At 39.1% G+C, this 19,965-nt stretch overlaps 2 protein-coding genes across 3 annotated transcripts in view; one reads left to right on the top strand and one right to left on the bottom strand.

Moving 5' to 3' along the window:
• Window positions 1-1,209: 1,209 nt before the first annotated feature.
• Window positions 1,210-7,945, bottom strand: slc25a25a (solute carrier family 25 member 25a). The gene is made up of 11 exons (XM_034872901.1): window positions 7,784-7,945; window positions 6,317-6,443; window positions 6,138-6,225; window positions 5,946-6,057; window positions 4,822-4,980; window positions 3,894-4,046; window positions 3,685-3,792; window positions 3,398-3,565; window positions 2,935-3,085; window positions 2,390-2,616; window positions 1,210-2,320 (listed from the first exon to the last, which is right to left on the bottom strand). The coding sequence occupies exons 1-10, from the start codon at window positions 7,943-7,945 to the stop codon at window positions 2,432-2,434; spliced, it is 1,413 nt and encodes a 470-aa protein (XP_034728792.1). The 3' UTR covers window positions 1,210-2,320; window positions 2,390-2,431.
• Window positions 7,946-12,333: 4,388 nt separating this feature from the next.
• The window catches only part of fam102aa (family with sequence similarity 102 member Aa), a 31,870-nt gene continuing 24,238 nt past the window's right edge, over window positions 12,334-19,965 (top strand). For both annotated transcript variants that reach the window (XR_004656798.1, XM_034872906.1), the window contains exons 1-2: window positions 12,334-12,582; window positions 12,682-12,987. Coding sequence is in view for 1 of the 2 variants with exons in the window: in XM_034872906.1 (XP_034728797.1) it covers window positions 12,845-12,987 (143 nt within the window). In the remaining variant the exon portion in view is untranslated. The remainder of the gene's footprint in view (window positions 12,583-12,681; window positions 12,988-19,965) is intronic.

Below are 19,965 nucleotides of genomic sequence, written 5' to 3'. Positions count from 1 at the left end.
ATATTACAATAAAACGACATCCAAAATCTGAGACAATATCTAGTCTCATATCACAATATCGGTATTTTGCCCAGCTCTAATCCACACTGTATCCAGTACAGGCTACAATGATCTGAAAACAACTGAAAATACAGTACAGAAATACCTGAATAATACCTGCTGCATTTGTAGAGTGATTAAACCTGATTGGCATGTCTACAATTATGCAATCATGTGTTTGTTCAGCTGGTGGCTGTGTTTCACAGACTGGCTCATGGGCGCGCTCATTTGACAGTCAGTGCTTTGGAATTGTAAGGATGTGACATCACGTCCTGCTTCTGTGTCTAGTGTATACCAGTGTGTTTAGTATTTTGCATTTCACGGTTTGTATTGTTTTCCAAAACGTGTGAGGCTGACATTGTGCTTATAGTGGGACACATCTGGGCCAACGTGTTGCTCCTTGAGTGGAAGGTTTTGATAATTGTGTAATACCTTTGATTTCAGTGTGGAAGCAATCGGGAAAAACTAACAGCCCAATAGTAATCCTAACAATAAGTAATACAAGTTATTATACCCGTGTGTGAATTTCTTGTATTATTTTGCGGCTGGTAAAGCTAATTTTTTTGTATTATATATACTGCTGGGTAGCCTGTGTATTTATTTTGATAATACCTTTTATTTAACAATGCCTTTCTAAGCACTCAAGGTCGCTTTACAGACAATAAAAGACAGATACAAGGAACAGAAAAATAATTTTAATGTGAATCTGAAAACTAACTAAAGTTCTCAAATAAAGTCATGTCAAAAAGTACAATATTTGCCTCTGAGTGGAATAAAAAGCGTAAGGAAGCTAAAAACGGAAATACTTTAAATGTACCTTTAGATTGTATTCAAGTACATTTTACAACTGGTAATCCTAGTTAACTGTTATGTAACAGTTGACAAATCCCATCCTTTCTAAGTATTGGCCGTTTTCTGCATTAAATCTACACCGTACATGTAGATTAATACAGTCTGAATTTACTTTATTACTAAGGGTCAGTTATACATAACCAGTATAAGCCATTTGCAACTGCAAGAGGTATTACTCCCCAGAAAAAAAATGTTTCACTTGTTTTAAGCCAAAACATTATGGCTGAAATGACATTTTGTTAGTTATCTCTGCAGTCCATCCATCCATGCAGATGTGTCAGTGTCTTACTGTACAAAAGAAACAGACTCGAGATTATCAAGAATTTGCATTTTTATTTGCATCGAAATGGTCCATTAAAACGAGACTAAAACTCCCTTACAAAAGAATCCTAATACCTGGATTGAACTGAGATTCATTGAGAGGCCCTTCCAGCAGTGATTAAAGTGCATTATGTCACTCTTCTTTTTCAAAAGCACTTGTTTAAGTATAAATGTTGTGATAAGAAAAAACAAAAAGTGTGCCGTTCTGTGAATTAAAGAATCTGCCCTTATCCTTAGGTTAACATTAAGACATTTATACCTTTGAAAGGCAAAACCATCTAAAACACTGACATAATCTGAACAGTTATTTTTAAGTCTCAACCATCTACAGAGACTTAGAGTACAAACTCAAACCTTGTGTTAACATTTCAGACAGCTATATTTAGTGTTTCATAGCCACATGTTAAGGCTGTGACCTGGTGTTGGTTTCCCAACCCGAATACACTCACTGCATTTCAACAGTAATCTAATCGCACATTTGGCTCTGCAGACAGGAAGCATGAAACATTGCAAGTCCTCTCAGACAATAAAATCAATAAATATAGGACGGCTGGAAATAAATACTCCCATTATTTGTCACACAAAATCTTGTCATCCAACCATTCATTCATTTTGGACAGGGGTGGAGAGAGAAAAAAAACTCATGTGCAAAATCCTCTCATTTAGGGACAGTCATTTCTTACCATAACCATAACTTAAATAATACAACTTTTCAAAAGAACGTAATGCTATATCTGGCATGTAAATAGTACTGTGAATTAAAGTCATTTTCAGTTGAGTTGCGTAACACTAATTCTGGTGATGCATTGAACTGACCGCCCAAAGCTTACAGTGTCAACACAAAAAATAACAGGACGCTTGCTCAGGCACCAAAAGTCAAAATGGTAGAAAGAACAAAAACATTTGGTCCTCGATTAACAAATCACCCACATCCCTCATGTTTTTCGTTTCAGCTCACAACACTTAACGACACAAATAGCAGCAGTCACAATCCTGACATCCTGAGCTCACAGAGTCCATATCCTCCACCTTGGCCTTTCTCGTCTTTCCTCAGCGGGCATTCACAGAATGAGATCGTTACACAAACCCCAGCGGGGCCCAAAGGTCCCTGGGATTCCCTAGCATAAGCACTGGGAGAGAGGGGGGGTGGAAGTGTTGGTGGAGGGGAGTGAGGGTCACTTGTCACAGTCAAGCTTAGAAATAACAAAGAGGGCTAGTTTCAGCGTGATTTCACTCCCAGCTGTGTCTTCATGTGCTCGTACACCACGTAGCTAATGCTGACGGCAGGGATGACTTTTAGGAAGTTAGGGGCCAGGCCTCTGTAGAGCCCCGTCGGGCCCTCTGTCTGCAAGATCTGCTTGAAGAGACCAGACATTGTCACTTGCTGGTTGCTCCCTGTTGCAGCTGTAAAGAAAAAAAAAAAGTTACTTTAATGGGAGAAATATTACTTCAACTACAGAAGATTTTCAGCTTCCTTGTTTGTCACTTTTTCTATGTCAAAAATTCTCTGGACTCAAACAATAAATTGATAAAGTATTTGGCGGCTGATTTACTGACAATTGATTAATCATTACAGCTCTAGCCAAAGTGTTTTATGTATATATATATTTTCGCAAATATATATATAATATATATTAGGCAAACTGCCAAACAAGATACTTTTAGATTCTAAGATTTTTTAATTGACAAAAAGGTGCAGTATTTGTGTAGTAGAGGCCTCACCTTGTGCTTGCATGCGTGTGCGGACCAGGGCCAGAGGATAACTGGCGAGCTGACCGCAGGTGCTGGACACTGTGCCGCAGGCCAGCAGGACGACCATGCCCGGGTTGGTGTTGTTGGTGCCATAATGCTGCAGGTAGTGGTTCTTTAATGTCTGAGAGGGAAAACCATGAGATAAAGAAAAAGAACAAATTCTTTAAACTGATGCTTTTATATATGCTTTTGTTGCAGTTTTATATTCACATGAACACTTTTTAATGTGCAACGTTAAAGAGGCAAGGAAACCTAAGTGTGGTAAACGCTCAGCAGAAAAGATTAACATTCTTGCTCTGATTAAAAGTGCTGTCACAATAATAAAAAGGGAATATGTTGAGTGCATTAGAAAGAAGATGAACTAGGCTAAGAGGCTAAACAAGGCAAGACAAACAAACCCACTGAGATTTAAAAGGTGTGTGGTATTGCTCACCTCGTACACTGCCAGGTCTATTCCTGCGTAGGGGATGATACCCAACATGTTAGGGACGTAGCCTTTATAAAACGCAGCAAGGCCTTCTTTCCTGAAAATCTGCTTTGCACAGTTTAAGATACCAGAGTACTGCCCGGTCTTCCTCAGGGCAAGACGGGTTTTCAGGACCTGGGACGGATAAAAGAAAATGCCAGAGTTTAGTTGCCAGCTCCTAAATACCAACCAACCCTGGTGGTTGGTTTTGTTTGATTCATTTTTAGAGCAGATACAATGAAACCGATGATCACCTCCATGGGGTAGATTGTGCTCTGGGCGATCACTCCGGCCAAAGACCCTGCAACAAATCGCTCCACGATGCTCAGAGTCTCCTTTTCACTGCAGATTAGTTGTTTTATCTAGAGAAGCCAAAAAAATAAATAAAAAGAACACATTAATACATGATCACTAAGTGTCATTAAGTAGACATTTAAGTTACAGCAAGCGTCACTTGTCATACCTTCTCGTACGCCATGAACTTGAGGGCCGACTCGGGGGCAATTTTGATGACGTTCACACCGTTTCCTCGCCACAGCGACTTCACACCCCCCTCTTTGATCATCTGCATCATCCCGGTCATGATGCACATGTTGTTGGTTCGAGAGCCATAAACCTGAGAAGGAAGATTTAGTCAATTAGATACAATCATCATCATCATCATCATCCTATTTGGAGACTGTCTTTGTTTTAAAAAAGCTTGTAAAAAAAATTAAAATGACTACAATGCTAGATGAATTTTGGTATATCGGGCACAGTGCAACAAAAGCCAAGACATCACTTGACCACAAACTAGGTTTGATTAGTTGTTGGAAAAAAGAAAAGAAAAATTGACCTAATCGATAGGTGCTCAAAGTCGACTTTCCACCTGACGCACATCAGGTCCACTGACACAGATCTTAATTTGCACAGTTAAGACCTTTATCCCATTTATGACGGTGACGTTCACGCAGTTGAGGGTGAGATGACCCAGTCATTGGTCGGTGGAAGGGCCTGTCTAACAGTCAGTCCCTGGACTCTGGCCCCACTACTCTTACACACCATCCGTTAAACATTAACTTGTTTCTGGCCCTTGGGTAATCTAGTTTCTTCTGGATTGCTCCACCTGCAGTTACGAAACAAGCTTAATTGGGGCCTCAGGAGAACCTACATGTACCTACCATTACAGTTTGTTTTAGTTAAAAATTTGATTTTCTAAGGGCCTAAATCTTACAAATTAAGCAAGCTTTTAGAAAGATTTACATTGTATCTGGGTGGCTAAGCAAAATGGCTGAAACTGGTTCATGTCACCCACATGCGGTTGATAATTCTCTACATCTTCTACCCACTGCCATGTTCCCAAACTTTCAAGGCCTGGAAACCCCACACTTTGCCCAATTCCAGCGCCTTACCTGCATCATGACTTTGAGTCGATCCAGGGGAGCGGTAAAGGTCCTTGAAACAGCTCCAGCTCCTCCACCTGCGACCAAGTGCCGCCACAACATCCCGGTCTGCTTCTCCTCTACAGTGAACTCATCAGGCACCATAAGGTTCTCACCTACATCGAATATCTGCCAAGAACAGAGAGACAGGTTTAGAGACTAGTTTCCCTTTAAGAACATTTGTAGCTGCCCTGTCCAAAGATATCAGACTAGAATGGTTCAATATCATTAAATGTTTTCATTTTTTCTTCCTCACTAACAGCTTTCTGAATAGTGTTCTGGTCTGCAGCACATGAGTCCCACTCATGTCACAGTAACCAACCACTGGCCATCATTAAGCACCAGATTTGTTCTTACAGACACCCCAGCAGGTAGAGGTCTTGATAAAAACTGATTTCAGTAGATAGTCATGGATGTGCTGTACTGCTTTGAAATCTGAGCCATAATGTTAATGAGGCTCCATCAAAAAGGCACAGGGCAGAGTCCACAAGGAGACAAGATGATCTAGGTTACAAGCAGAACGCAGACACGAGTTACAACTCAATCTTTCCCAACCTGCAGCGTGGGACCTCTGGTCCCCCTAACAGGAGTCTCAAATTTAAAATGTGTCATCAGTAATTTGGCTGTGTTCTGCTTGGCCTCCCAGGAGGGGTAACACCAGATCTATTCTTAGCCCTGTCAGTATCTTCTCATTATAGTCATGAAATAACAACCCAGATCACATCTACCTCCTGCAGGAGAGTTGCTATATCATTTCAGTCTCAAATTTTCTTTGACTGACTGTTGCTCTTTTACATAAGAGCTAGACAAATGGATAAACCCTTTAGATATAATCCTCCTGGAATGGGACCCATTGCGTTCACAGCTTAATAGCTGACGCACAACATTGAGCCCTTCATTAACCCCCCCCCCCCCCCCCCCCACGGGCAGAAGGTGAAACACCCAATGCACTTTGATTAGTTCCAGCTTGAGTGAAACCATTATCGGATGCCTTGATACTGTTATCGGATCGAAGGCTGGGTGAAAAAAGAACATCTGAATATATTTATGAAACACAAACCTCGGATACCAAGCGTGCAGAATGTTTAACTAACCGTTGAGTGTTTCCAGTAGAGGATGATTTCAGGAATGTTCTCAGTCTTCTCCACCAAGGGGAAGTTGCTCCACTCTTCACTGCTGATGGTTATCATTCCATGCTTATCCATGCTTTAAAAAATAAACAAGACATTGAGCACCTCAAGCCAACAATCCAGGGTTACAATGGATAAAATTGACAAATTAATTACCTCTTAAGGGCTTTTTCCGCATGCTGCGTTGAAATATGCACACCAAGGTCCTTAAGAGACTGCATGAACTCCTTAGGATCGACATTGCCTTAAAAGGAAACAACGAAAGGTGTAAGAAAAAGTTGTCTCATACTATAGGTGAGCTACTCATTTGCAACATCTGGGTAACAGCCTCATACCTGCATTCGTCCCTTTGAGACTTTTCACTACAAGCTTCAGGTCTTTCTCATAGTCTTGCAGATAGTGAACAAACTCCTCAAAGTCCAGCTGTCCATCTGCATCATTTTCTTCCCTTTTCAAGGTTTTCTGCAGAAAAAAAAATTAAAAACAATATACAGGCAATGAGACGTGGTACTTTGTTTTAAGATTAAAAAAAGGACAGTAGAGTTTAATAATTCGAGTTGGGGGACTAAGAATTCCACTCAATCAATACAAACTTTTGGGAGTACAGTTGGGGAAAAACCACAGAAGCAAATGACAAGGTGCAGTGGCGTGCAGATTGATTTGCACAAACACATACGGTACAGCTAGTACTGAATGCACTCTGATGTTCTGACTGCCACTCCTGTAAATCTGGCTGAATGTGAAGTTTAAAAACAGCGTCCTTGCTTGTGTTTTATGATCCCACTGGACAGCCTTATGACCCACTGGCTAGGCCAAAATGCTCTTGGTGTTCTTAAATTACTGGGATGACGTCACTCCCAGACCAGGGAGGGTGAGTCAAACTCTGGTGTTCTGTGACCTGAACGGCAGGCTGACCTGCCAACAGCTTTAATTCAGTTTAAGCACACACCTCCTGAGCTAAAACAAGACGAGGACACAGGCAGTCCTAGTAATGCAAACATGACCCCACAGCCCACTGTGCAGGCACATACTTCCACACTGTAATGAGAGTCTGAAGGACATTCTGCTCTCTCCTGCAGCTCACATTAAACTATCTGCACAAAGTTCAATGGGACTTCTAGCAAGGCCAAAGAAGAACTGCATGTCATATCTAAATTATATTGCTATACCTGTACGAAGTGACCAGGTTTGGTTAGTGTTTGTATGCTTCCTGCACTTTTACTAAAAAACAAAATAAGCCAAGTGGAAAGTTGACTTTGATGGAGGCCCAAGATGCTGACTTAAATTGTCACCCCAAAGTAGTTTGAGTTCAGCATTTCTTTTTTGCACATGCGATCAGATCACGAAGTAAAACGTGAACCCTTTAACTTCTGACCGGTCAGCGCCCAATTAATTTGCAGAAGGACCATGAATCACAGCGCAAGCTTTTAGCGCAAAACTCGAGGAACAATTCGAATATCATGTATAAATTATTATTTTAAGCACTACTTTACATATGGCAGCATATACTGACTTCGAAATCACCAGCAATAGCATAGCGAACATTCCTTTTTAGGGTGGATATTCCCTGATGAATTAGCTACAGCCTGTAGCCTAGCACGCGCTAAATTAAACTCCCCAGCGACTTTTCTAGAAGCCGGTCAGCTTTGCGGCCTAGTCGTAAGGTCTTCCACTACCAATGTACCAACCCCACGTTACTCTTTTCAGCGCCCGGAAAGAAAGGATTTTGTGACGGTCAAAATAAAAAAAGATTTAATTGTTGACATATAAAGCCATAAGTACTTAAGTGTTTTCCCTCTCACCTTTCGCCACCTTTGGTAGGTTGAAAACTCCTGGGACGGCAGGAACACGCTCAGTTTGTTAAAGAGAGACTTCAGTTCCGACGGCAGCCCGTTAGATTCAAAATATTCCACTTCAACCGGATCTGAGTTGGACACGGGGACATAAAAGCACAGGCCGAGCATGTTTGGTTTCGGAAAAATTAAAATTAACTACAATAAATAAATAAATAGCCCCAGCAATGTCTCTACTCCACGGGGTAAGAAGACTGAAATGCCGGTGAGGAAATGCCGGCTTCTAAAGCATGAAGGCCACGCCCATTCACGGAATAGTTTTACGACATTGGCTGTCTCGTCGGAATCCAACGTCATTTTACTACTGACCAATCACTGAGGCCTCCCATTGATGGGCTCGGCTCGATTTCTTTAACTGTCTATAGTCCATCCCGCCCATAGACTGTACATTCTACGATCCCGCCTTTATCTTGCGTAAAGTAACGGAGAATGGCCAGCCATTCCTGTTCCTCCTTTTAGCCAGACGCGTGAAGGATGAACCAATCCCGTTATTTTTAATTCAAACTGTGGCTGAAGGATTGCCTGAGAAAATAATTATTTATTAATTAATTATTAACAGTCTATGGGCAGAAGTGGACACAAGGGGCTGCCCGGCGGGTGTATGAGCCATGAACTCCTAAAAACTATTTATACAAATTCAATAGAAATATAATAGACTTATATGTTATAGTAATTAATAAATAACTAAAAATACTAAATACATTTTGAAAACATTACTTTCATATAAAGTTTGAGAAAATTAATATCTTTTTGTGTTTTTTCATGGAAAATTAGCTTTTAAACATTAAGTAGAGCCAGAAAATGTTTAAAACTATTAAGCAGAAATATATGAAAGGAAATGTAGGCCAACAGAAGACAACCAACCTTAAAATGCTTTATGCTCAGTTGGAGACAGACACGTCAAAACAGACTCATCCATCAGAAAAAAAAAGATAAAAAACAAACTCACAATACGTTAAAATAATAAGTAAAAAACAAACAAAGTAAAATAGATCATAATCAATGAACAAGTTTTGATTTTGGCCAAACGTGATTAAGTTCCACAATCCACTTTACTTCTCTGAATTTATTCCTGCTATATACTTTAGTGTCAATTAAAAAGAAGCTTTTTGGAAAGCTAAACAGTTCTGATCTGTCTCTGCAACCAGTTTCCTTGTCGATGTGACCACAGACAATAATGTTGCATAATGTATTTGGCCACTGAGTGTGAAGAAGTTACATTTAGATTTAGGCCTGACCTCTCAAAGGCCTCCGTGGGGCTGACAGCCTCGAGGGGTGAAGACTGAAATAAACTGCGACAACAAGGGTGAGCGCCAAAAGGTGCCGAAGGAACGCCAAGTGCTACTGCAGAACTTACACACACACACACAACACACACACACACACACACACACACACACACACACACACACACACACACACACACACACACACAAAGCAAAGTTGTGTGACTTCATGCTATTGATTGATTGATTGGAGATTAGCTGTTTTCTATCTGCTCCAAAGTTCCAAAGAAAGCACATTTTCATGCTATTTTAGACACTATTGTACTTTACCCGGTATCCTAAGACAGTTGTTGTTTTCCCAGTATAGTGATGAATAACTCAATTGGCCTGCACAGAGCCCTCACCCTGAACTCCACTCATGAACAAAGTTCTGAAACACAAATCTGTTTTCATCTTTTGGACTTTTCCTTGTTTATTTTTGTATCTTTAAGAGAATTTGAATAGTCTTACTTTTTACATCCTCAAACAGTTATTTAAATTAGAGTAAGCATATATATGTGTATTTAACTATTTTATGCAGTCTATATTTTCAAAGATCTATGTTTACAGTCATTTCAGCAGCTTACAAACAGTTCACAGAATGCAGTGAAAGTCCAGTGTGAACTAAAACATGTTGATGTTCAATTGTCTGCGTCACACAGCTGAAGGCACATGATAAATGCTGCGACCGACACACACTTTAACCTGTGGGATCACACAAACGGACCAGCTGCAGCAGGATTAATACAGGGGAAAGGTGAGGGGGCACAGTCTTATCAATGACAGGGAAATCGCAGCGTGGTACAACCCAATGATTTGGTTGTTGTTTTACTCAGTAAAGTACAGTGTCACAGTTGGATGATGGTGTTGTTGTTGTTGGGAGAAGTAGGTAATAAGATGTTCCTTATCACCAAAGGTTCACTTTGTCTCACACCATTTACAAAGTACAAAGACATGTTGTCTTTATGCAGAGGAAAAACAGGGACTTATACTATTAACAGTACCTAGCCATAGTTATTTAAAAATACAATTAAGAAAATCGACCTTAATATACTAAAAAAAGTATAAACATACTGAGCTTATACTTTGACCATACTACTAAAATGTAATTCAGTCCAAATGAAAATATAGTAATCTTTTCTCTGTACTTTTACTCAGTCTATTGAGAAGGGAACCTAGCATTTTTACTTATTTTAACTGAAATCTGTACTGTGTACAACTGTCTTGACAAGATACAGCATTGAAGTACATAATAGGCTACAAGTAGATGGCTCCATTCAGCCTTTCCTTCAGTACTCTGCTGCTCTCTGCTGGGTGAAGGTTCCATGACATGGTGCTCTTTGGATGCATTCACATAGACCTTAGGGGTCCCCTAATGCCATATCTGAAGTCTCTTTCCAAGATATTTTTTTAATTAATATGTGCGATTTCTGAGTCTGTAGCTTTTGAGGAGGAGGGGGGGGGGGTGGCTGTGGACTTGACCAACTTGCACTTTGTTCGTCTGAAAGGCATGAAGGCATGAAGTCTCTCTCTCATGGATGGGTCAAATTCTCTGGGTGGGCAAAGCAGAGAAAGGGGAGGTAACATTGCTCATTATGATTCCAGATCGGCCCATCTGAGCTTTCATTATCTCAAAGGCAGAGCAGAATACCCAGGGCTCGGTTTATACCTATCACCATTTCTAGCCACTGGGGGACCACAAAGCAGGCTGCATGGAGAACTAATATTAATGTTAAAAGTGAAGTTTTCATGCCATGGGACCTTTAAAACTCAACAACCTACTGCTTGAATGCTTTATAAGCGCTTGTGAAAATATATCTTTCTTCATCAATATCACATAAATACAAGTATGAAAATATTACAATAATAACTCCAAAAAGCTATTATTCTGTTGTGATACAGCCTAATAATTGAAATAGCTCAATATGGTCGCTATAAATCAAAGATTATTATGTCTGCTCAGTGTTCAGTGTATTATTGTTATTTAATTTTTTTTTTTAAACCTTGATTCATTGATGCTTCAAAGCTTCAATGAACATTTCAACATTAGTTATTTATTTTGATTTATTTATATTCTGTAACAAAGTTGGTAGGCCTAATTGTGCCTCTTTCAGTACTATCGGAAATATAGCAATTAGGAACAAAGAGCATGTGTGTACGTCCAGTAAAGCAGTAATAATGAACGTGAAAGTGCCTGAAACATTTTTTTAATTTATTTAATCAAAGTATTTGAAGGCACTGAACTGATTGATTAATCAACTAACCGGTGAGGTCGGCACAAGCAGTTTGATTGTTTATTTATAACACAACAAAATCTGCATCTCGTTTCAAACTCAGGGTTTTTCTTTTTGTCCTCGAGGGACATAACTGACAACAAGTCCCTGAAGGTAGCATAAAGGAACGTTCACTGTCACCACAAGGTGTCGCTGTTTCAGCACTGAGCCTGCAAAGAGCTGGGGCAAGCTAACAAGGATTAGCCGGCAAGAGACCGGACGTTAGGAGATTTGCCTTTGAAAATAAAATTCACAAAGGTATTTGCAAGCTATAGAAATAGCAAGTACTTGTTTTAAATTTCAAATAGATTTTAATTGTTTCAATGAATACACTAATGTGATAATGACAGAAAACTCTAGATACATTTAATATTTGTTGATTTAATGTGGAGACTCTTATTGTTTGTATTTCAGTATTTTGTGTTTTTATGGTTTTATAAAGTTAACAAAGTCTTTCAAGTTTTCAATAGTGAAAGTAAATAGTTTTAGCAGCTTTACTAAACATAATTTACTAAAAAATATAATATTATTAAGCATGAGTTAAGCAGCGAATTCAACAAAAGAGCAAATAATATTAATTATGAGTTACATTGTACTCATTATTTGTGGTACACATTCAGGGATTATACAATATTTAATCTTTGCTTTGTCATCCAGGATAAGCACAGTTTAAATAAATTAGTTCTTATACCATTACCTTTAAATTTAAACCCTTGTATTTACCATTTTTCCCCCCAAAGAAAATATGTAAGCAAAGAAACAGCATAACAAACTTTTTGTTGGATATGCCAGTATACTTTCCAACCCTGTTTGCTGCTTGGTTCGTTTTATTTTTTATTGTTTTTAGATGTAGGCCTAATGTGTTAAATCAAGTACAAAGATCATTTAGTAGCAATAACACATTGTAGAAATACTCTGTTACAACTCAAAGTCCCCCTTTTAACATTTTATTTAAGCGTAAGTAAAACTACATGAGAAGTAGCCTACACTAAATTTATTTAAATTTTACTACTTGCTATTTGGTATCTGTGGATTCATATAGTTTTTATTCAGTAGGCGCTAACCGGAAGTTAACTGACCTAATCTAAGCCAACTTGGTGCTAGTGGCGCAAAGTTCCTCCTCCTGGTACCGAAAGAAACGGACACGAAACGTCTTATTCTGTCATTGAACCGCTGCCGACGACACTCATAGCACCCGAAATGTCTCCCGGTAAGTCGTTTTCCCCTTTTAAAACCACACACTTCAACAGTTTCTGTACGTTAATACACGTTATACACGTTATTAACGGAAATACGGTTTGGTTTTTAGATTTCTGCGCCGAATCATCCCTGAAGAAGCGGAGTTCGCATGAAAACACAGACTAAATACATCAACAGTAGTTAGCAGGGGCAATTCAGTTTAGCCTAAGGTCAGTTTTGAATATTTCTTGCTAGTTTTAGTCGTGTTTCATCCGAGCGAAGACACAAAAACAATGGCGTTCTTCGTGAAAAAGAAGAAATTCAAGTTTCAGACCCAACTGACGCTAGAGGAGCTGACCGCTGTGCCTTTTGTCAACGGAGTGTTGTTCTGCAAGATGAGGCTGCTGGATGGAGATTTTGTCGCTACTTCTTCCAGGTAAAAAAAAACCTCAAACATCTCTCCATTCATCCACAGCCTCTATTAGAGACATTTAAAAAGGATTTTGGTAAAATTTCCTATAATTAAAAAAATTATCTCTCTGTGTCAAAGTCACTTAAACACAATTGCAGGAGCTGAAAGTGCATTTATGGAGTTATGGATTGGATTTCTTGACTTTTTAAATGAAGTTCATATGAGTTCTATAATATTCTAATTGGTTCCTACACCTGTTTGTGGCAAGTGTATTGCTATGGTAAATATATATACTGTGAATATGCAGTCACCGTACAGGATTTCTTGTTATAGGCAGTCGGTGGTTTCCCCCCTTTACTACCATAAAAGACTAGACTAAGTTTCCCATAAACTGATTTTTATTGCTTTTTTGCACTAAAGTATTTCAGGTATGTACATTACACCAGTTTTTGCAGCTCAGCTCAGACTGGATCATGAAAGACTGTTATTCTCAAAGTCACATTTAAATGCTGGGTGTTGCCATGTTAAGTGGCTTCTCTGTGTATCTGTACTGGCACCTACTAGACTAAACACAACCTCTCAAACCAAGTTCACCCTGGTCTAATGATATTGGGTACTTAGCTCTAAACCTCCCTTAAATCATTTATACATGTAGCTGTTTGTTTCTTCTGTTAGCATGTAGTTTGGCGCATGTGGCTTGTGGCCCGGGGGGAAAATGGTTGCAACACAACCACAACGTTGGCGGATCAATCCCAGGTCATCCGGACACATGTCCAAGTGTCCCTCGGCTAGACGCTGAATCCTAAGTTCTCCCTGGACGCTGCTCCTAATACCCAGGATGGGTTAAATGAAGTGATAGAATTTCACTGCATTGTACTGTGTGTATGTGACGATTAAGAATAAAGTTTGATCCTTTTGATAGTTTCTGGTTAACCGGCACTAGGATATGGTGAACTTGATGAGGGACTGTCTCCCCCCCTCCCCCCCATTCACGTCCCATAACTACAGATTCAGATTTTATCCCTAGACTCCGATAACGTCAACCGCTTTCATCTATTTTTCCCGTCCTTGTCTATGATTCACATGATGAGATTATACAGCGCTGAAAGCCTCGTCAGATGTCTGTTCCAGGGTTTTTACACTTGTTTAAGAGTAAAGACAGGACACAGTGTCTGGAGACAGTTGGACCTTATGTGAACTCATGCCAGAGAAAAAACTGCTTAAAGAGTTGCTAGGATGAGGTAGACTTGAAAATCTGTAACCCAATTTCCCAAATGTAATGGGTAGTTTGTGTTACCAGTTGATTGTCCTGTTAAGTCGTCAAGATTTTCCTATTTCCATAACAGGTGTACACGTGTTAAAAGAGCCTCAGGATCGTCCTACATGAGCTAAATAAGTGAGCAAACATTACAGAAAACTGGTCGCATTTGTTTTAAGCACTCTGGTACTTGTTTATGCTCCTTCTTTTCAAACCCAGCATGAAGCACAAAGACTGCTTTGCTGTTTTTTTCTGTTACGCTCTTTTCCAGAGTCTGACCCACTAACACAGCAAATCACACAAAAACACCCTAAACCCTTGTGTTGTCTTCCTGGAGACTGTGAACTTGTTGTCCTTCCAGGTCAAAATTGCAAATTAACTTCTTCTTTTCCTCCAATGTTTTTTGATGTTTTTTTGAAACATTTTTATCACTTTTTAGTAATACCTATTTTTTTGTTGTTTAAAAAAACCCAGAATTTATTATTTATTATATTATTTTATTTGGACTCATAGTTAAGATCAGAGGATGAGTGGATCACAGTTTGTTTCAAATGCTATAAAATTGGAAAAACAAACACAATGAAAGTAATCATTCATTTATTGTGGTTTCCATACAAAGTGCATCCACGCATTCATGTTATTTTCGGGCAGTTTAGAAACCCATAATTCTAATATAAAAATTGGTCAAATTTGACCCAAGGACAACACAAGGGTTAATCATGACTTCACACATGTACTGTAAAACGTCTTTCAGTGGCATATTAAAGTTTTGGTACAATTAAATACAATCTGGAAAGGTTTTTTCCTCCATTAAAGTCACTTTAATAAACTCACAGGAGCTTAACGTACCTCCATGGAGTTATATAGTGAATTCATTTACTTTTTATACGTCATGGAGATTAAAATAATCGGTATGGTTCTTAAACTTGTTTGACTTTTTGGGGATAATAAATAAAGGGATTTGCAGTTACTAACAGGATTTATTATGTTTTATGTGGTTCTTTTTGGGTTCTCAAAGACTGCATTGCGCTTCCTCTTACAGTCTGATCTGTTTAACTAACCTCAACTTGTTAAACAACATGAGGCGTTAAATTGTTAGCCGGCTAAGTGTTTTATTGACAGAGAGTCTCTGTACTGCTGCTAACCCAGTTTTTAAGATGAAAGGATGGACCTGATTTTCCAGGAATGGCTTCTAATTTGTTGAGTAAAATATGCCCCACATTCAGGACTTGAGTTGTCTCAGGTTTGTTTTTTCTTCTTTTCCACACCCTGGTTGTACCTTGTGTTCAAACAGGCACCTCAAACTTCAAATCCTCTGAGCTGACAGATTTGTACGTGGGAGAACGCTTTCTCTGCATCGTCAGTCGAAGCAGATCCTCCTCTCTGTATGCGCTCAACCTCCCTTTTATTGTGTGTGTGTGTGTGTGTGTGTGTGTGTGTGTGTGTGTGTTGCTCTATTGTGGAAAAACATATAATCACAGTTTTTTTGGATCAATATTGAAATCCCGATAATTTAATATGTTGACTTTTGGAATGATGTTGCAGAACATTTAACAAGTTAAATAAATCAACAGTAAAAAACACATTCAACTGTGAACTTTGCCTTAATGCTTTTCCTATTTAAACTTTATTTTTTCCATTTAGAACACAAGAGAAAATATGAGTTTATTTGAAAATGTAATGAGCTAAATAATTGTATTTCTTTATTATTCTGTTTTTGTGACCATTGGGAGTGTGTGTGTGTGTGTGTGTGTGTGTGTGTGTGTGTGTGTGTGTGTGTGTGTGTGTGTGTGTGTGTGTGTGTGTGTGTGTGTGTGTGTGTGTGTGTGTGTGTGTGTGTGTGTGTGTGTGTGTGTGTGTGTGTGTGTGTGTGTGTGTGTGTGTGTGTGTGTGTGTGTGTGTGTGTGTGTGTGTAAAAGGAAACACTGACAGATCGCGGTCATCTTGTTCGTCTTTCTTGTCAGCGGATGTTGCCGTTTTCTTACTTTTTAGTCCGAGAGGAAAGCAGATTGTGAGTCTTAGTCTCACAAACAGATAATTTCACTGCTTGAGTGAAAACTCGGTGGACAGAGTCAAAGAACTACAGCTTTGGAATTTATATTGAACTGATAATTATGTCTTTTTATATTGCATCATTTTTTTTAATATCTTAAAAAAACACCTGAAAATATGATTTTCTCCCCTAAATTTTTACCCTTAAAGTGATGCAGTTTCCACATGCTTTGGCCCTCTGGGATGACCCTGAGTTCATTGGGAAGTTAACACTCTCAACTTGTTGTTTCTAGTGGCAGTGTGACACTAGGCCTTACTGACACAGAGCTACAGAGGTTAGAACACAGAATTTCTATTTCCGTCCAAGTAAATCATCTGAAAAATTGATAAAAATCACTACTGTAAGCATATTACATGGGCTACATACTAAAATAGTACCCTAGCCAAATGTCTCAACTTAGAACAGAAAAAATCCAGAAAAAAATGACTTATAAAATGGATTTTATATGAATGTATTTCTACAGATATGTCTGTGCGTTTGTCTTATTTCTTATTTCTAAAAAAGCCAAAAAAGTGCTAAATACAAAACTTCTGAAATACAAAAACACATCCACATCACTCACAGATATGTCTGAAAGAAGTACATACATAGATTTATAGAAATAAGTAATCATAATTTCATGAAATGGTGAAATGCCATCAGAAGGCCATAGTTTTGCTTTCAGACAGCTGAAAGGGATCCCAGGAATAGTTTTTGCTGGCCATGTCTGGTACCATTCAACTCGTCTTCTTATTGGCTACACAGGGATGCCAGTTTTATGACCTCCTCTTATAAGTGGTCGGATCTACTGTCCATCTTTCCCACGTGGGCCCAATGGGGACTTTGCGATATCATTGGCTTAGCTTGAGGGTATCTCTTGATAGGCTGATGCTATTGGCTGGGAACAAGGTTCATTGCAATCTGCAGAAGCCACAGATTGTAATGGTGTGTCGACTTTCTTTTTAGCCCGCAAAGGGAAAAAGTTACAAGCTATAAACACCGAGAAATTATGCACTATCTAGATTTCTGAACGTCAAAACTTGGCCAGAAACTACAAGATTGTGAGGGGACCAGCTAATTATGGATTACAAGGCTTGGATATTCTAATTCCTTGGAGTGTTTGCGATTTAGGAAATCAACGTTTATGAATATCTTTCACCGCTGTGGATAAAGACACGAGGACAAAGGTAGGGATGCATGCTAGATTTAGACAGAAACGGTGCTGTGTTTCTTAACTTCATAACGTGATTATAACCACTGTAAGTCACCTTATGCTTTGTGCGGGGGCTTGATGGAATCACAAGACTTTAAGCTTTCTAATGATGTGCTGCATGACCGTGTTGGTGACGATTTAATGCTTGCAATTCATAAAAAACAATTCATGAAAACACGTTGTGGAAAAACACGTACCGTTTGGAGAGGTTTAATGCGGGTCTGTCTTGGGTAAAGCACTCTGAATTGCCTTTTTGTTGTTAACACTTGTTTTAGCACTATCTGTCTTAAGTTGTGGATTTTTGTGCAGAATGTAAAAATATGTAGCAGCATCACATATTAGAAGACTTAAACTAGATTCCTTCAGAAGTTTTTGCTAACAGCATGGCTAATTGATCATTTGGTTTTGTTGGTCATTCCAGAGTGAAATAGTGCAACAACTATTTGATGGATTGCTATGCAATTTGTTACAGATGTTCACATAGGGTGAATCCTACTGACTTTGGTCAGCAACTGTTGGATAAATTGCAACTATATTGTCATGCTGATGTTAGCTTCAAGTGCAGCCTCACAGAGCTGCTAGCATGAATGTAGACTCTTGGTCTTGTTCAGTCTTAGCCCTCTTTCTTCGTGTTAACTGAAAAACAGGAAGATACTAACAACAGACCACACACACACACAATAGTAAAGAAATGTTGGTATGGATATCTGTTCTTATCTGCTAACATGCAAAATCACATGTTCTGTCACAGTTCAGTTTAACTGCATTGTACAAAAGTCTGATTACCTTACTTTAATATAATAGTGCATGTAAGCCTTCGTTCCCCTTTAGTTTTTTAAAATGTATTCTTTTGTCAACGTTTGTTAGGTTGTGATACACAAACATTGTTGTTCTTCTGGCTTTGGCCTCTGAAATGCAGGTCGTGATCCAGTGAGTCTTGCCCCATAAAATGTTAGTTTGTCAAAGTAAAACTGCAATTTGCTGAGAAATAACAAACTCAAAGCTCCTGTCCTCAGCAGTGAGGACTGCAATGTCCGAGGCCTCTGTTCTTTTAGAGGTCATTCCCCTCTCTTGAGGTTATGTAACAGCTCAGATTACCCTCCCGCCTTCCCATCGCAGTTATCATCTCTGTGACTGAAAACAAGGCCCTCTCAGAGGACGAGTCAACGGCGCAGGGAGGCTCCCTCCACGGCAGACAGAGATTAGCGTTATGTCACAGATCTGACAAACCGGGTCTTTGTACGGGGGCCTGGCCGGGGCCTCGCCTTGTTGTGGGTTGGGAACAGTGGAGGGAATTAACAGCAAGCTTATGCAGTGGACCGAGCGGCAACACATGAAAACACTCCCTGAGTCCCTGTTCGCTCCAAGTCTGGCTGAAAGCACAGAGGATCACATGCTGTAAATGTGACAGATATGCCGATTTATGTTCGGCCCCGTCTGTTGTGTGTCATCCACTTGCGATGATGACTAAATTTCAGCTGCTGCACAAAAACGTTTTGTGTTTTCCTCATCAGTTTTGGGACCCTGATGGATTCTTAAGCTAGTTCTTTCAGAGAGTGTTAGTTGTTCACCTCCTTAAGAAGTAACCACAATATGTAATCAAGCAGAGTTAAGACATTATATCAGGATGTGAAGTGATGTCCGCAGCAGACTAATGACAACACCCAGCATGGAAAGTTTTGCAGAGAAACTAATGTCAAATATCGTGGCAGCTGTTTTTTACTGGCGTAATTCCAACACTATACTTAGTTTTATATTTACAATGTGCAAAATCAGAACATAAAGATTTAAGTGGAAACTTTTTTTCTGCCTTTATGTAACAATACCAAACATTTCTGTGCAAAACTCAAAACACTTTCAAAAGATTTTCTACTGAAAAACATGCAAAACCTCACTTGAACTATACCTTGAACTGTTTTTTTTGTATCGGCACTGACTTTTTTAAATGCTTTGAAATGCAATATAAAATATATTTAACGTTTATATAAAATATGTTAAGGTTTATTTCTGTTGTTTGTGGCACTTTGCATTGAAAAAACAGACAATGGGTGCAAATGACACAAATTCAGTTTCACTCTACAAGTAAAGATTTCCAAAAAGGTATTATTTTAAAACTGGTGTTTAATTCCAAGCACCATGAGTGGTATCAGCTTGCTGTTTTACACTTTGTGCAGCCAAAGTGTCTTCCCTCTGTGCAGCTTTAGAAACCATATGGTCTACATCCTGATTTTTTGGCAGAAGAACATTCAGTTTCAGAGTTGAGGCTTCATCAGCCATCTCTCGTCTTTTGTTTGACACTTAAAGTTTACAGTTTGGACCTTTAGCGTATCTTTGTATTTATTCTGTTCCTGACATTTCCAGAGCACCAACACATGAAGTCAACTGTAAAGAGTGAAGACAGCCACAACAACCTTATTCCGGGTTTTATGAAAAATTTCTTACAGAAGATAGATAGAGATAAAGAAGGAGTGGAAATAAGAGTCATCAGAAGAAGATAAA

The sequence above is a fragment of the Etheostoma cragini genome, chromosome 5 (assembly GCF_013103735.1).
Source record: "Etheostoma cragini isolate CJK2018 chromosome 5, CSU_Ecrag_1.0, whole genome shotgun sequence".
Lineage (NCBI taxonomy): Eukaryota > Metazoa > Chordata > Actinopteri > Perciformes > Percidae > Etheostoma > Etheostoma cragini.
Note: the sequence above shows the minus strand (reverse complement) of the source record. Positions and strands in the feature narration are given on the sequence as shown.

What these genes read in the sequence shown, in the direction of transcription:
- slc25a25a (XM_034872901.1), bottom strand. Translation starts at nt 7,945, where the DNA reads ATGCTCGGCCTGTGCTTTTATGTCCCCGTGTCCAACTCAGATCCGGTT. An exon ending in CCTACCAAAGGTGGCGAAAG is followed by an intron (nt 6,444 to 7,783) that starts GTGAGAGGGAAA and finishes TTTTTTCTGCAG; the next exon opens with AAAACCTTGAAAAGGGAAGA. An exon ending in GCGGAAAAAGCCCTTAAGAG is followed by an intron (nt 6,058 to 6,137) that starts GTAATTAATTTG and finishes TATTTTTTAAAG; the next exon opens with CATGGATAAGCATGGAATGA.